General features: G+C 31.5%; 3 protein-coding genes across 3 annotated transcripts; 1 reads left to right on the top strand and 2 right to left on the bottom strand.

The window, feature by feature from the left end:
* Positions 1 to 4,514: 4,514 nt before the first annotated feature.
* On the bottom strand, positions 4,515 to 6,799 carry LOC123305906 (transmembrane protein 138). Its single transcript, XM_044887744.1, has 3 exons — positions 6,550 to 6,799; positions 6,047 to 6,297; positions 4,515 to 4,738 (listed from the first exon to the last, which is right to left on the bottom strand). The coding sequence occupies exons 1-3, from the start codon at positions 6,684 to 6,686 to the stop codon at positions 4,623 to 4,625; spliced, it is 504 nt and encodes a 167-aa protein (XP_044743679.1). The 5' UTR covers positions 6,687 to 6,799; the 3' UTR covers positions 4,515 to 4,622.
* A 238-nt stretch (positions 6,800 to 7,037) lies between these two features.
* LOC123290802 (ELMO domain-containing protein 2) lies at positions 7,038 to 9,556 on the top strand. The gene is made up of 2 exons (XM_044871134.1): positions 7,038 to 7,437; positions 8,488 to 9,556. Exons 1-2 carry the CDS (start codon positions 7,168 to 7,170, stop codon positions 9,160 to 9,162), a joined length of 945 nt encoding a protein of 314 aa, XP_044727069.1. The 5' UTR covers positions 7,038 to 7,167; the 3' UTR covers positions 9,163 to 9,556.
* A 1,957-nt stretch (positions 9,557 to 11,513) lies between these two features.
* Positions 11,514 to 15,014, bottom strand: LOC123295078 (thioredoxin domain-containing protein). Its single transcript, XM_044876296.1, has 5 exons — positions 14,804 to 15,014; positions 14,299 to 14,623; positions 13,439 to 13,600; positions 13,226 to 13,351; positions 11,514 to 12,445 (listed from the first exon to the last, which is right to left on the bottom strand). Exons 1-5 carry the CDS (start codon positions 15,012 to 15,014, stop codon positions 12,292 to 12,294), a joined length of 978 nt encoding a protein of 325 aa, XP_044732231.1. The 3' UTR covers positions 11,514 to 12,291.
* Positions 15,015 to 17,048: the final 2,034 nt, after the last annotated feature.

Raw genomic sequence — 17,048 nt, 5'->3', positions numbered from 1 at the left:
GTATAACCAAAGTAAAAAAAAAACTAATAATTTTTGTATTTTCTAGTCACTGACATGTTTACTACTGCTGATTAATTAATTGATCAGTAGATTACAGAATTTTTTAATTAAGGCTTTTATAAAACCGATAGATGTTCATTTTTTTAAACGCTTTTGTTTTTGAAACGCACATGTCTAATAGTTATCGAACTATAAACCTACAATATTTTTACTCAACTTCTTGGGTAACTTTTGCTTTAGGTTTTGGTATGGCAGCTCTTAGAATGACTGAATAAGAACCGAATATTTTATTAATAAAAGAAAACGAAAGTTTTAATACTTGTGAAACCGAATTCACGATTTAAATTGTTGTCAATGGAATAATGTTTGACCATATCATTCTCGAGACTTCAAAAGCTTTCTTCGGTATACTACTTCGCTTGAATCGCGTCTCAATAATTGTAGTCGGCTCATATATTTCATTGTGCCTCGGAAAAAAACACCTAGCGTGTCAAATTACTTTTCCCCTACGAAAATTTGATGCCTTGTAATCATCATTAGTCCTTAAAATATATGTTCCTGCTTTCAAGTGGTTTGAGGTTTCTGAAGGGTTAAAGAAAAATGAGTACCGTTAACTGTCACTTGTAGACTTAGGTACGCAGTTATTTTTGGAGCTTGGAGCTGATAATTGATGGGTAGCTTACAAGCATTTTTATTGTAGCCCTGATGCCCGTCAAAATACTTCTCTAGAAATCCGTACGATGGTGGCAGCATGGCAATATATGCTGATTGACAGTGAGACATTTGGCAAACACGTAACCAAATCACTCTTTGCATCGTTGGACATCTATCGGTTGTTAAATTCAATAAAAACCCACACATATTAAATTCAATTTCATTCACTCACCACACACACACACCCACATCATAATTTGTTTATAAAAAATAATTGTGTATTTATAAAAAATGATAAAAATAAAAAATAAATGCATTTGTCAATTTTTTACTCATGATTGTAATATTTTTACTTTTTTGAATGTAATTTAAAACAGTTATTAATTATATTATTATTAATTAATTATTATTATGTATGATTACAGTGTAATCTCTACATAAATGTTTAATAAAGTTTGTGTAATTTATTTCTTAAATTTGTTTTTATTCAAAATTTATCTATCTAGTTAATCAGAATTTTTCTTATTGCTAGCGGACTCAAAATCACATTTTCTTGCCGTCAAATCATAGACTGCAACTAACACGGCTTCTAGCAAGATGCTCCGTAATTTACCGAATCAAAAAATGGCTACGAAAAGCTCATCATGATTACTGGGACTTTGCTCAGAGCATGCCACAGGGCAAACTGTGTATAACTACAACAAGGCCATTCGACTGTGCTCGCCTGATATTGAGTAGAGAACAGTTGAGAAGGGTGGCGGAACTCTAGACAGGTTCCTCCACTGTCGATTTAACTATCACTTTCATAATAAGGAGATCTTTGATGATCCTACTTGTAGGGCCTGTATGGAGAACGATGAAACCTCCATACATGTTATTTCCACCTGCAAAAATCTGCAGGACATCAGGTTTAGAATATTTGATTCTAAACCTTGGATCTATCAATACTTAGAGCAATCCCGGCGGAGAAACTGCGGGCTTTCTGTGCAGCATCTGGCCTCGACACAATCATATAGCTTCATCTGCTGAAAATAGCACCTCTTACCTGAATACGTCTCCAGGTATTCGGTAGACCACAACCCTGAACAAATGAAGGAAAAACCTGGCGAAACATACTATTATTTACTTACCATCACTTCACATAGCCTAGCCTAAAATTATTTTAACTTTCTCTTTTCCAGTAATAAATAAAAACCGTTTTCTATCTCTCGCATTCAGTCTAAATAGGTGGAGTCGATCGGGTAAAACCACAAGGTCACTATGTTTAAGATTCCGGACCACTGAATCATATGGATAATCAGTGGATCCTCCACTGATTCACAAGTCGTTGTTCCAATAGGTCAACTTGAATTTCTATTAACGATTTGCGCTTTTACAGCTTTGAATCTTGAAATCTTAAAATCATATTTTGGATTTAATAAAGGATATAATAATAAATCAAGGAAAATTTGAAACGTGAATAATATTTTTTAATAAAATATTCAATATTACAATTTTTGTGTATCCAAAAATGATGTGCATCCAGCCTCAACTAATTTATTAAGTATTCAAATATGTTTTTATTTATTTAATGTAACAAGTTGTCTGATATCAGTGACAAAAATGTTTTGGATACAACGTACACAAGATATTTAAATAAAATTTGTATCAATCAAATTTTTAAGCTTTTATTTTTGTTCGACCAAAAATTTGATCTGGGTTTCAAATACAAATCCATATACAAATATTTACATTATTTTTGTTTAGAATTTAACCTTAAATATTTGGAAGAGTCCACTTCTATGAAATTAATAGGGAAATTATTTTGTTAAGTTTAGGAGGTAATTTAATAATTTACTGCAGGGATGGTGAACCTTTATGTATGAAAGTGCCATTTTTTCTAAAATTTAATGAGGCCAATTGACAATTTTATTAACGAAATTGACTATTATGCCATGCGTAAGCAAACTACACGTCATTATTAATTGTAATCCACGATATAACTACAATAACAAACGAGCAAGCGTTCGTAGAATCACTTGCGTTGGTAATACTTCATAGTGGACTTTGTGATCGGTGGCGTGCCCAAAATATTGTGTAGCGGGCCATTAGTTCACCATCCCTGACCCACTGATAATACCACGCACGTATTCCAGGATTAGAAAAGTCTAGCGTGATATATGAATCGAATTGAGAATCATTCACATTTAAAATTTATCGATAGGCGCTCTTAGGTTATTCGTTTCAGTCTTTCAAAGAAATTTTTATTTAGAATTACGATATTATTTCAGAGGCCTGAATCAATTGATTTTGTATTTTTTGACATTGATCAAATAATTGTCTTTCGTGGAAGTTTATTTTTGAATTTGGGTATCTAATTTTTTATAACCAATCAGACGTATGGATTGGCAACAAATAAATTCGTGAAAAACATAAAACGGAATTAAATTTCTTTACGACAGTTGAATAATAAACCATTTGGCTGAAGATGGCGTTAATTCAACTGTAGTTAAATGTTTGTAAATATTAATAAACCTCCTAAACTTTAACGCGCCAAAGAAGACTTCAGAAAGCAAATGAATTGGGATTTTGATATTCATTGATTTTGAAAAGGTTCTGGCGAAATACTATTTTAAAAATAAAAAGCAGGAAATCTACCTGTTTTTGATAATATATTCGGTAAATTTTGGGAAATGTCTAATTTTTTTTAAATAGGTTTCTTTCATTGTTTTCCGGTTTCGGAACGATCCGCGCGACCTTCTAAAGCGGTTTTTACCTCTTCTGTTTTCTTTGGTGATGTTTTCTTGGATATCTCTGTTTCTATTGATCTAATTGAGACAAATAAAAAAGAATTGTTTGTTAAGAATTTTTGCATCGATCTTGCTTGTTATCAAACTCTAAACATGGAAAATAACCTCAAAATCTTAAAGAAACCTCATATTTTCAACTTTCTCTGATAAATTTTCGAAAAATGGCGGAAATGAGTTGAAATTCTGAAAAAAAGATGTAACTTATGATCATAAAATAGGATGGTAAATTTTAGCCCGATACATAACTTCAATTTTGAGAAAAACGAATTTCATTTCAACAGCTGTTACAGTTCAGTTTTGTATGTTCTTTCGGATAGTGCCAACGGTTTTTTTAAACCTGATTACGAGCCCAAATAATTTTTTTTTTATTCGTCTCAATCCGATCAATAGAAGCAGAGATATTCAAGAAAAGGTCACCAAAGAAAACAATGTAGGGATAAATTGTCCCAAAAACGCGTACAGAAAGTCGTGTGGATCGTTCCGGAGCCGGAAAATGCCTTTTCTTTATTTTTTTACAACGAAAGAAACATATTTAAAAAAAAATTAGTATTCCCAAAATTTACCGAATTCAATAACAAAATCAGATAAATTTATCCAACTAAGATGACATGAAGAAAATGGAAAATACCCTATTTTAGAAATAATTTGTTAATAAATCTATTTTGTGGTATCTTGTACAAAAACGATTGCATATGGCTTGTAATGAAACTTGAAGAATGAGAGGAGTGGTTGTTAAGTTTTGAATGAATAAATTGATCCAAATTCTATCTATAATAATAATTAGGCCAGAAATATTATTTTAGACTAACTTTTAAGATTAATACCGAGTTATGAAAAACTAAACACATAATAGGATTTACAAAAATTTTTTTTTTAAATACAGATCAAATTTATCCTCCTACTATGCAAATATTCACTTTCAATTATTTTTTTTGGCAACATTAGAAAAACTTTCAATATACTCCAAATCGCCTTAATTTTTTTTGAAGATTATAAAATAGTTTTACAAATAGAAAATACATTTTTTTTTTTAAGTTTCAATAATCTTCATTTTTTATAAAACATCTGGCACAGAGAAACATTTTTTTTTTTGAGACTCTTGAATTCACATTTAAGAGAGGATAAGAGACAACAAACATCAAAAATTCTTTAAAGAATTTTTCCAATCCATGAATTCCTTCACTTGTTTGGACATTTCTTTAATTGTTCAGCAATCCAATATTGGTCTTCATAAAATCTGGGATCACTTATGCGTAGACCAGCCCGTTTACAAAAATAATAATAGAATGGACTCACTGGAATCAATAAAAAATCATTAATTTCAATCATTTTGTGCTAGGCCATTTTATTATTTGTTTTACTAAGCTAGACTTTGATTATTTACCCGAGTCAATATGGCTAAATTTTACCGATGACCTGAGAAATTAAATACGATCTGAATGAATTTTTTTTTGAATCCTACTAATTTTTTGTCAAAATTTTCATCTATTATAGTAACGTCAAATTTGAACACAAATTTGAAAAGTATGGCGCAAACTTAGTAGGATTACATACTTTATTTATCAAAATTGGAAATAATTTGAGAGTGATAGAGCAAAATTCAATTTTTTGGATTTTAATGACGTCATTAAGTTAAAAAATTGATTTTTTTGATAAAACAGCCAGATTTTATGCGATCTGAATGAATTTTTTTTTGCATCCTACTAATTTTTTGTCAAACTTTTCATCTGTGATATTAGTTTTTCGCTAAGATTCTCTGTTATGCTAAATGTTGTGACCAGAACCCTACATTCATGGAACCCATTAGAGTTACGTTAAATTTGAACACAAATTTGAAAAGTATGGCGCAAACTTAGTAGGATTACATACTTTATTTATCAAAATTGGAAATAATTTGAGAGTGATAGAGCAAAATTCAATTTTTTGGATTTTAATGACGTCATTAAGTTAAAAAATTGATTTTTTTGATAAAACAGCCAGATTTTATGCGATCTGAATGAATTTTTTTTTGCATCCTACTAATTTTTTGTCAAACTTTTCATCTGTGATATTAGTTTTTCGCTAAGATTCTCTGTTATGCTAAATGTTGTGACCAGAACCCTACATTCATGGAACCCATTAGAGTTACGTTAAATTTGAACACAAATTTGAAAAGTATGGCGCAAACTTAGTAGGATTACATACTTTAATTATCAAAATTGGAAATAATTTGAGAGTGATAGAGCAAAATTCAATTTCTTGGATTTTAATGACGTCATTAAGTTAAAAAAAATCGATTTTTTTTGATAAAACAGCCAGATTTTATGCGATTTGAATGAAATTTTTTTTGAATCCAACTAATTTTTGGTCAAACTTTTCATCTGTGATATTAGTTTTTCGCTAAGATTCTCCGTTATACTAAATGTTGTGACCAGAACCCTACATTCATGGAACCCATTAGAGTTACGTTAAATTTGACCACAAATTTAAAAAGTATGATCCAAACCTAGTAGGATTACATACTTAATTTATCAAAATTGAATATAATTTGGGTGTGATAGAACAAAATTCAATTTTTTTGGAGTTACTTAAATGAAGTATTTATTGTTTTAGATAAAACTTACCAAATCTTTGTATGCCAAACAATACAAGCATCAAATCTTTCCAATAATAACGTTCCGTTGGATTATCCCATCGATCAGCCAAGATCCATACATGTAAACCCACTGATAACATAAAGTATATGACGCATATAACAATTGTAGACATAAATCGTTCAAATAATAATTTGATTAAGCCAACTTTGAACATATACGTTTGAAAAAATGATAATAGAAGTACGATTAATGCTAATAGAATTCCAGCATCTTGAGTACTGAAACAAAAATTTTTGGATTATCCATCTCGTGGTCAATAAGGCCGACTTTTATGCAAATTGACCCTAAAATACAGGAAACGGGCAGGTGTAGGACTCTGTTACACCCCAGGGGTTACCGAAATGAATGCAGTTCTCATATTGAGAGTATTTTTATGTAAAACATTCTTGTCAACTGAACTGTCATTTCTTGTTCCAAAATTCCAGCATTAGAAAAAAATATGAAAACGAAAGATAGAAATAATCTCTTACACAAATAATACAAGCAATTTAATTTGATTCCATTTATAATAATTTGCAATTGAATTAATACACATATCCATAACTAGAAGACATATTAGCATTATCAAAGTACAGCCATATCGTCCTGGTTTCATCGACACTTCCATTTTCAACACAAATTATTTAATTAGGAAAAAATAACAATGCTTAATATTTAATCACAATTCACTCCATTTTTTTCACTCCAACATAAAACACATTCTTTCAAAATAAAATTTATAAAAATTTCTATTACAATTTATTTATTACTAAAAATTATATCAATATTATGAGTACATTTGGTTTCCATGGAAACGTGAAAAATAAATAGTTTGTTCGATTATCATAAGTTTACAAAATGGTAACCAGAAATTATATTAAAAACGTAATTAATCAATGATTTTCCAAGGTCAAAATATTAATTAATAATTGATAAGAATGTTTATTCGATATATTTTAAGAGTTTTGTACGATTTAGTCAATTTTTATACAAAAATTCAAAATACTCGACTTTGACTTATTGTTTACTTAAAATGGCGTACATATGTCAAATGTATATTTTGACGTAGCGTTTTTCATATGTGGCGTATAAAATTATAATTTGTAAACATGTTCAGTTTCTTTTGGTCATGGACTTACAATTATATTCGATTACTTGTGAAATGGTTTTTAAGAAAAACAACTGGTTTGTGTGAGTTACAACGAATTTGTTATGGCGAAGAGATTGGGGCACCTAGAACACTTGGTGTAGAAAAATCATTACATTTATCACGAAATACTAGTATACAAAGTTTAATCACATATTTAAATAGTATGAGTGAACAGTGTCGAATTGTTGGCGAAATGGAAAAGGAAATTTTAAAGCATTCGATTTTAACGGTATGTTAAACAAAAACTTCAGAAATAAGTGTAGAGCTTAGATAGAAAAATGGGATCAAGACTCTGATAATTTACTTACTCCCATGCTGATAACTCTCAATTTTTTATCGATACAATTGTCGATCTGAACACAGTTCCGTTCAAACAAATTCAAACCGTTACATTTGATGCAAGTTGTGTTGGTATCAGATTCTCGACCCATTTTTCGGACTAAATTACAGTAATTTTTTAATCAACCTTAGCGGCACCGCTAAAACATCGAAAAATCTCGTCTGAAACTCGGGGTATCGACGATTCCTTCGGCTGCTGTTTTTTACTCCAGCCTATTTTACTCCAGCATTTCGCGAGTACTCCCAGAGAATATCTGCAACACTCCGTGAATACTCCTGTCCTTTATGAGAACACCGTCAATACTGTTCAAATATTCTGTAAGAATACCAGCAATACTCCGTGAAAAGACCGGCAATATTTAATGGAAAACTCGACAAAAGGTCGTAGGAGCCTTTTAAAAAAAGTTTTTGTTCTGTCGATACTGTAGATTAAAATTAAATTTAGCACCCCTAGCGTTTGCTATATCAATAACTTCAATTGATATACGTCAAGTATGTATCTAAATCTAAGCATATAAGAAAGTTGATACCCTTTTATAAGGATACAAGTTAAGATTGTGAACTATATTGTCGTCGAAAACAATGTTTGCGACCCCGGTGAGTGGTATTATAGTTTCTACAAGTGAGTAAGTTATTTTTACTTTGCATTTCCACAATATTATTAGTGATTTTTTTATGAAGCCTCCTAATCTGGTTTTGTCCCGGGGCCTTTTCAGCTTTACTTTCGGTCCTGGTAACTGCACACAAAACTCCGTGTTCCTACCGCTGAAGCTTTACTCCGTGAAAACTCTAGGAGTATAAAGAACCTTCGAGTTTCATCCTAGTTTCAACCGGGTCATAAAAACCGCTAGGGAGAGATGAATAATTTCAGTAAATTTTAAATTTTCCATTTTTCTTGTGAGTCTTTATATATAAATATTTTTTTTGGAAACTGTTTCAGGTACTGCAAGCGAAAAAAATCAATCCTACGATACACAATCGTTTTGGATTCTCATTTGGTTTATGTGTACGTTTAATTTGGGGCTACAAACAAATGTACCATGAAATCGAAAATTTACGTACCACACAATATTCCAGTGAAAATTTGGAACATGAAGCGAAATTATTACAATTGTGGCGTTTATTACGACCAGACGAAGAACTAGAGAATCGTATTAGTAAACAATGGCAAGATATTGGTTTTCAAGGTGATGATCCAAAAACGGATTTTCGTGGTATGGGTATACTTGGTTTAGAGAATTTATTATATTTTTCCACTGAATATCCGGATGTGGCTAAACATGTTCTGTCACATTCACTACATCCAACATATGGATATGCTTTCGCAATTGTTGGAATTAATATAACAAGTTTAGCGTATCGTTTAATGGTCGAGGGTGATCTACGGACGCATATTTATAATTATAATTATTCGAAATCAACACCAACGATTAAACATTTTCATCAGTTTTATTGTTATTTATTTTATGAGTTCGATAAATATTGGATTGAATCGAAACCAGCGAATATTATGGATTTTTCACGAATATTACAAGAATTTGAAACGAATATTCGTTCAGCCTTAACGAATTTAAGTACTGTATTTAAAATAAATGTGGCTGTTGATAATATTTAATTTGCTTTTCATTTTTTCGAGGATAAAATCCGATAATATAGGTGACAGGGAATCTTACGATCATCTCAGACGACACCACTGAAATATGATGTAAATCTGCTATTTTGCTCATTAGATAGAGTTTGTTAGGTAGAGGAATCCGACTAAAGGAAGAAGCGCTCTTACACCTTCGCTTTCAAGCATATCTAGTTAGTGCAGCATGTGCGGCGAATGATACCTCAGTATTACAAAAAAAAATATAACTCGTTCAGTTTTTCAACGCGATAATTAAAAAAAAAAAAAAGAAAGTAGTTTTTAAGAAAATTACTTCGGAAAAAATTGGAGTGTAGATAGGGGGTTGTACAGCTAAAAAAATGAGACCGATTGAAGTCAAATCCGATGGAAACTTTACGAGAAAACGCATGTTTAGTGTTATTATTCCTTTTGCTAGTTTTTTTTAGAGCTACACCCCGACGAGTAAATTTTTTTTTAATATAACAACATTTTCAGACTGTACTAAGTAGATCTTGATAACAAGAGAGAATTCTTGAATTTCAGTTTGACCGCTATGTGTGTATGTCTGTCTGTCTGTCTGTCTGTCTGTGGCATCGTAGCGCCTAAACGGATGAATTGATTTTTTTGTTTCGTTTGAAAGGTAATTAAATGGAGAGTGTTCTTAAATGTGTTTAAAGTGTTAGTTTAGGGTTCCGTAGCCGAAATATCCGTACCCAAATGTTTCTAATTTTATCTAATTATTTTGTTCCACAGGGATTTAATCCTGTTAGTATTATTACTAGGATTCATTAAAACTGTGAAACAAATATTATTGATCAGAGATGACTTTTTATCAATCCAAGTTCAAGCTCCTCTACTATTGTCTTGTATTAATTATTTCAGATCTGTTTTTAACTACGCCATAACACAGTGGTGTCACTAGTGACAGGAATAGGGAGTAAGATTCCTGGCCTTAAACTAAAGCAATGGATAGTTAAAGAAAGAACTGGTTATTAACTATTTATTGTCAGGATTTTAACCTTAGTCTTAATTTTTAACTCTTTTATAAATTTGTACATGCTAGAGAATAATTGAAAAATTGAACTTTCTAGTAAATACTTCAATTGCTCTCTCGCCTGGTCATATATTAAGGGTATTATATTCTGCCCCACAAGAAAGTGGCGCACTTAAAAATAAAATTTAAATTTCTCGAAATTTCAAACAGGTATACCTCGGCGAAAAATATTTGGATCTGAATGAAATATATATGATCCGATAGATTGTAATTTCTAGTTTTAGAATCAACATCTCAAACATTTTTATCGTCCCTTAATATTTTATGCGCAGGTCTGAAACACACTTTATCGGCGAATAATTCAGTCTTAGAAGCTCGGATAAAGGTCAATACAAGCGGATTTTAAAGAGAAATAAACAAGGTTTTGATTGCATATACTCAATTTCTTGTATAAATAATTCTGCACCCCGTGCACGCTTTTAAAATTAATATCAAGTTAATTAAAAAATTTTCTCAGCGTTTCAGCCCATAAACTATTAAGAGATGATAAAAATGTTTGAGATATTGATTCAAAAACTAGAAATTACAAGCTATCGGATCAAAATATATTTCATTCAGATCCAATCATTTTTCGCCGAGATATACCTGTTTGAAATTTCGAGAAAGTTTAAATTTATTTTAAGTGTTCCATTTTTTTTTCGTGGCAATAAACAATGACGCAAGTGTGATGTCAAATTTGAATTATTCTCTAACATTTGAGGAGGTACAACAAACCTGTTTAGTAATTTATTTTTTACTCTTAGACTTCTTTAATTTAATGTTGAGCACCGAATTCGATGTGTGAAAGCACCTCGTTCTATATGTGATAATAATTAATTATACCTACTTAAGAAATTCTGCTTTGCTTTTCCTAAATTATTTTGAATAATTGAAATGAAATTTCATACTAAATATAACTTTTCTTGCCATAAAAGAGAAATTTTAAATCATACTTCTATGAGTTAAGAACCCGATCAGACCTGGTTTCTGAATTCCTGATAGAGGCGGATTTAAGCTTAGGCGGTAATTAAAAAGGCGCCTGAACCTTTAAAAGTCGAAAGTTTTTCATCAACTATGAGATTGAATTCGCAAAAAATTCCGCAACTGCTGATTGATTTAGAAATTTCAAGAAGTTTCATTTCAATTGCGAAACATTCCCACTAAAATCTCCAACCGTAGCTTATGTAATCGAAAACAATTTTGATTAAAAACTAAAATAACCGATTTTTTAAAACGATCATAATCGGTTTGGAATTAATCAAATTTTCGAACATCTTATATTTTTTAGGTATCAATGTTTGTTTAGAAAAAAAAACGAATTCTGTTTAGTTAAGAATAATTTCTGGTTATTTAGTTTATGAAATTGTAATGATCGATTTTGTTTAATAAATCGTTCAATAATCGAGAAGTTTCTTACCTGGAAAGTTTAGAGAAGTTTTCAATGTTGATAAACCAGATTTGACGTAAAAAAGTCATCTGATATTTCAAAAATAAAGGGAATATATGGAGGACCATGAAATCTTAATTTATGTTACGTTTCTGTACAAGTCTAGAAGGAACAGATGGTTTGGATCTAGATGTAAATCTAGACGCATCCGTTATGGAATCAATTTTGAAGACAATTTTTTAGTTATTTGTTTTCAGCAAAACTCGTTAGAAGAGGGCGCCTCTGTTTCGGAAGGTAAAGTTTATAATTAATGAATCAACGTATTGATGCCTCCCGGAAAATGAGACTGGATATAAGAACCCCAGAGATGGCCATCTATTCTTTCTTTCTAACTTCATGTACACTGCATCCGCCAGTGAAAGAAATATTCGAATGATATCTTCTTAGAATTATAAATTTTTTAAATTTCTACTAAACTTTCCAAACAAATTTCAATCTCAAGCACCAAAACGACTCGAATAAAATTGAAATAAAAATGCTGCCATTGTAAGAAACGTCAGAGATCATTATAAATCTTTTTCATAAACATTTTAACGTTTTTTTATAAAATTTATTTGTTAATAAAATATATCAAAATGCCTTATAAAAAAGATACTTAAAAAAATACAACTTTTTAAAATTAAAAATGCATTTTTTTTTGAATTTTTGTGTGGAACTATTTCTTCTTTTTTTCTGGTGATTTTTGTTTTGATGACCGTATTTTATGCCAAAGTGCTAATAATACACCAATTCCAAATGTTCCTAAACCCACTGTGAACAACCATTGATTTTCCCTTAGGTAATCAGCTATCGCTATTGTTAAATCGTCACTGCAAAGAAAATTTAATAGATAAAAATTTGAAGGCGCACAAACTACTTGTGTTTTTGTTTCTAAAATTCGGTTAGTTTTTTTCAAAGATACTAAGCCTTTAATGATTGAAGTGGAACCCATGACAGTTGCTTACCGACTTAGGAGCTGCAAGCAGTGGCACTGTAGGACAGTAATGAGAGAGCCACAGATCTAACACGATAGGTTGCAGTAGGCACATATCAGCATCTTCTCAGATAGTCAGGCCGCACTTCGGGCCCTTGAGGAGTCAAGATTCCAATAAAGGATAGTCTATGAATGCTTCCAGATACTGAACCATCTGGCACTGAATAACACACTCAGGCGGATATTTTTCCTGGCCCACTCTGACGTTAAAGTGAACGAAGCAGCGCACTAGTTGGCACGAGAGGGGTCGTCTCAAACTCTCTTTTCATCTGAACCTGTAATTCCCCTCGCAAGATGCTCCGTAATGTACCGAGCCAGGGAATGGCTACGACAAGCACATCTCGACAGTTGAGAAGGATGCTGAGACTCTTGACAGGACACTGTCATTTAAACTACCATCTTTATAACATGGGGATCGTTGATGATCCCAATTGTAGGACCTGTATGAAGGTCGATGAAACCTCCATACACGTTATTTGCATCTGTAGAAACCTGCAGGGCGTTAAGATTGGAATGTTTGAGTTCGAAATTTTAGGTTCCTTAGGTTCCTGGGAGAAATTCAGCTATAGACACAGGAAAATGTGCCTAAATGGGCTCTCATTTTTTTTAAACTTACAATGGAGATAGTGGTACAGGAACAGGAACTCCTCGTGCATTTTTATATCCATGTTCTGCGAAAGATACTAAAGATGCAACATCATGTTTGGATAATGTATAGCGGTAATATTTCCCTTGACGAAATCTGTAAGAAAACAAAATTGAATACAATTTATTAAACTTCCCTTAAGTTATCTATGTTACATCGACTTCTGAATTATAAATCACTTACAGAATAAAACTAGGAACTTCTTGTACTTCAAATCTTCGACTAGTCGCAGCACCATTTGCCCCCTTATTAACTCTTGCCGTATTCATTCTAGTTTTCAATTTAGAACCTACAGCTTCCCAACGGGCTTGTAATCTTTGGCAATCTACACATTCATTACTATAGCTGTTAACATTTTGAAATAAATGTTAATAAAGTATCTTGTGTGGTCATTATAGAACTTGGGGAATGGGTATTTAAATCCACCATTTTATATTCTTTAAATGAAAATTCGAAAGAGTTTGAATTTTTTTATCACGTCCCTAACGAAAAGTATATAAACAAATTTAATCAAAGGGAAGTTGGACTAGATTCAAATCAGGACATTACAGTTGATCCAGTTGGACGTTTCATTTCTTTATTAAGACTTTTTCAGCAACTTATAAGATCAAGTTGCTGAAGAAGTCTCTACAAAGAGACGAAACGTCTAACTGGATCGACTGTAATGTTCTGATTTGATATTTCTAGCCCAATTTCGCTTTGATTCAATTTGCTCACATACTTTTCTTTTTAAAGGGGAGTTGGAGTAGGAATATCAAATCAGAACATTACACTTGATTCAGTTGGACGTTTCATCTCTTTATTGAGACTTCTTCAGCAACTTATAAGATCAAGTTGCTGAAGAAGTCTCAACAAGGATAAGAAACGTCAAATGGATCGACTGTAATGTTCTGATTTGAAATTTTCTAGTCCAACTTCCCTGTAATTCAATTTGTTTGTATGTTTGATGGAATTGAATTTTATAATAAAGAAAATCGAGGTCTTAACCATGGCTTAAAAATGGCGGAACAAATGCTCATTCTATTACTGTCTTTTACACTTACAACATCACAAGCCAATCACCAGTGGTAGCTCCTGTCGCAGCTTGTGTTAAATGCTCAAACGTATCATCTGATAATTCCTTTACAACCGGTTCTTTGTTATCAGTTAACGTATGTAACATTAATTCATCATTTAAAGGCCCATCATAAAGTAATGGATTGCCGTGCCGGAAAAATACCAAAGCTGGTTCTTTTGTAGGACTGTACAATCGTACCATTGGACTGTTCACAGCTTTAACAACCCATGCGTTAAGAGAGTCGACTAAATCTTCACGAATATGTATCAGCTCCGTTTCATAATTATCACAAACTTCACAATCTTTCTTCGCTGAAATAGAAAAATTAATCTATATGATAGCCATACGGTTCGGAGTACCTAATAAAGTACCTAACGCCTTAGAGCACTGTCTAAGAAACAAAATTTTTAAGTCTATGAGGCTAAAATTTCCCAAAATGGACAAGATGATTTTCGTAATATAATGAAGTATTTATGAAAATTTCAACTTACTAAATAAAACAACAACATATTTTTCGGTTTTAATTAACGTTAATAGTTCTTCATCATTAACCAATTCTAACTGATTTTCAGATTTTTTGCTATATGTATCTAAAGCACATATTAAAAATATAAATCCCAAAACTGTACAGAAAGTATTGAAATTATTGTTTCGTCGAGGTCGTCCTCGATAAACATATATTTTTCTATTTCGTGAAGACATTACGAATGAAAATTTTCATCTAAAATGTGTTATCATAATTTATTGATGATTGACGTGTAAGTTTTTAACTTTCAACTTTATGGCGCCGTTGAGTGTTGACCATAGTCATATAATTGTTGACAGACCCTGCTACAGTTTATTATTTATTATAAAGGTATATTCACATGCTTTATATGATATATATTACTTTATCAATACACCTTTTTTATTTTAAAAAGTGATTACCTTTAGTTTCGGACAGAATGTCAAAAAATAATGTTATAAAATGAATAACAAATACCTTGTATCTTTGTCCAACTTATTACTGTCTGTTCGAAATAATAATGAATCGTAATTGAAATGAAAACGTCTATTATTTTGGTCATCAGTTTGGTAAGCTAGTTCTAATGGCAGGCAAGATACATGCTTTTGTTTTGTATTATATCAAAGTTTTGACTCTAAAAAGAGACTGTTGCTGATGCCATTTCCTGTCCAGAAGCATTCTGTCTTAAGACAAAGAATAACTGAACATAATGTTTTGAAGAGCAAATATGATAAATGAAGACAAATGAGTGATTTATGGGGTGTTCTTTTGAATAATAGTAATGAGAAGCTGATAAATGCTTTGGGCGGACATTTTTATTGAAGACCGCGGAGTAGTGTTCTGGACAATTTTCTTCATAACAAGGTTATGAATGTTCAAGCTTTGATATAATTTAACGAAAGTTATAATTCAAGCTCGAAATTACTCTTTCAGATTCAAATGATAATGCATAAAGGTGCGATTTCATAATGACGCTTAACGCTAACTTTTAGTGTCAAATTTGATCATATGCATGAATGTTATAAAGAAGGAGAACGATCGCTATTACTAAAGCATTAGGGCACCTGTCCCTGAAAATTTGTAGAATTTATAGTTCATTTTCAGCCACCAGCCGCGCTGTCGTCGGTAAGTAGTATATTAGCGCACAACAGCCCGCATTTAATGATACAACTTAGCGATCCCAGCACCTCACTTATTTTTTCAAAATATTGGGGGCAATATTTTCTATTGCGATCGTTCTCCTTCTTTATAACCTTCATGATCATATGGTATAATTTCGATTAGAGTGCCATCTAGACAAAAAGCAGCGTCAAATTTGAGCGTCAACTGTAGCGTCGAGCTTCAAGTTAACTTATCAATCTCTGCTCTTCCCTAACCTATTTGGATCAACAACAACACGTAGTTCTATTGACATAAAATGTTTTTTTCAATTGTCTGCCTGAAGTATTTTAAAACTCTGCTTTATAATTTCGATTGTAATTCAGTTCGATATAATATTTTTAGCGTTAAGTAAATAATATCAGCGTAAATTAATTGATGCTCAAATATTTTCTTATTACGTACCACAGATTATACTCTTTAATTTAAAACAGATCTGCAACTTCCTGTAAAATTTTTACTATTTTCGTTCTCTGAAGGTGCCTTTCTCCAGGTGGCTCTACACGTTATATTCGTGTAGGGCCATCTATTAGTTTTGATAATAATTTATCCATTTCAATGGTTGTTGGGGAAACACCACAATATAGTTAGCGTGGAATATTAACAAAATTTATTAAATCATATATCAAAAAATTGCTCTCTAAATGCTCCATCAGATTCCAAAATTGCTCCAGTTATTAAATTATCAATTAATTAAATATTTGCAATTAAAAATACAAAATTTTATTTTCCAATATCTCAGTAAATTGATAGTTTTTCCTAACGTTTTTGCTATCAATAAATTGCTCCCGTTTATTTCTTTCGGGATATAACAATAACGATCTATAAATATCAATTATTTTTGCATAATTAATTAAAATTAATAATTGCAATTCAAACAGGTATGTGATGACGTCATTCACAAGGGGAATGTCATAAACTAAGGGGAGCGGGAAGAGAAAGAAAAACAAAAAAGAAATAATAATAGAAAGTAAATAATTAGATGTATCAGTGAAAAATATCAAAAAATTGCTCCGTAAATACTCTTTCAGATTCCAAAGTTGCTCCAGTTATATAATTAATATGTAATTAAA

Source organism: Chrysoperla carnea, chromosome 1, assembly GCF_905475395.1.
Source record: "Chrysoperla carnea chromosome 1, inChrCarn1.1, whole genome shotgun sequence".
Taxonomy (NCBI): Eukaryota; Metazoa; Arthropoda; class Insecta; order Neuroptera; family Chrysopidae; genus Chrysoperla; species Chrysoperla carnea.
The sequence above is the reverse complement of the archived record's forward strand: the minus strand, read 5'-3'. Positions and strand labels throughout refer to the sequence as shown.

What these genes read in the sequence shown, in the direction of transcription:
- LOC123305906 (XM_044887744.1), bottom strand. Translation starts at nt 6,686, where the DNA reads ATGGAAGTGTCGATGAAACCAGGACGATATGGCTGTACTTTGATAATG. An exon ending in AAATTGCTTGTATTATTTGT is followed by an intron (nt 6,298 to 6,549) that starts GTAAGAGATTAT and finishes TTTTTGTTTCAG; the next exon opens with TACTCAAGATGCTGGAATTC. An exon ending in GTTTGGCATACAAAGATTTG is followed by an intron (nt 4,739 to 6,046) that starts GTAAGTTTTATC and finishes TATTGATTCCAG; the next exon opens with TGAGTCCATTCTATTATTAT.
- LOC123290802 (XM_044871134.1), top strand. Translation starts at nt 7,168, where the DNA reads ATGTTCAGTTTCTTTTGGTCATGGACTTACAATTATATTCGATTACTT. An exon ending in TAAAGCATTCGATTTTAACG is followed by an intron (nt 7,438 to 8,487) that starts GTATGTTAAACA and finishes AAACTGTTTCAG; the next exon opens with GTACTGCAAGCGAAAAAAAT.
- LOC123295078 (XM_044876296.1), bottom strand. Translation starts at nt 15,014, where the DNA reads ATGTCTTCACGAAATAGAAAAATATATGTTTATCGAGGACGACCTCGA. An exon ending in GGTGATTGGCTTGTGATGTT is followed by an intron (nt 13,601 to 14,298) that starts GTAAGTGTAAAA and finishes AAATGTTAACAG; the next exon opens with CTATAGTAATGAATGTGTAG. An exon ending in CCTGTACCACTATCTCCATT is followed by an intron (nt 12,446 to 13,225) that starts GTAAGTTTAAAA and finishes TTTTCTTTGCAG; the next exon opens with TGACGATTTAACAATAGCGA.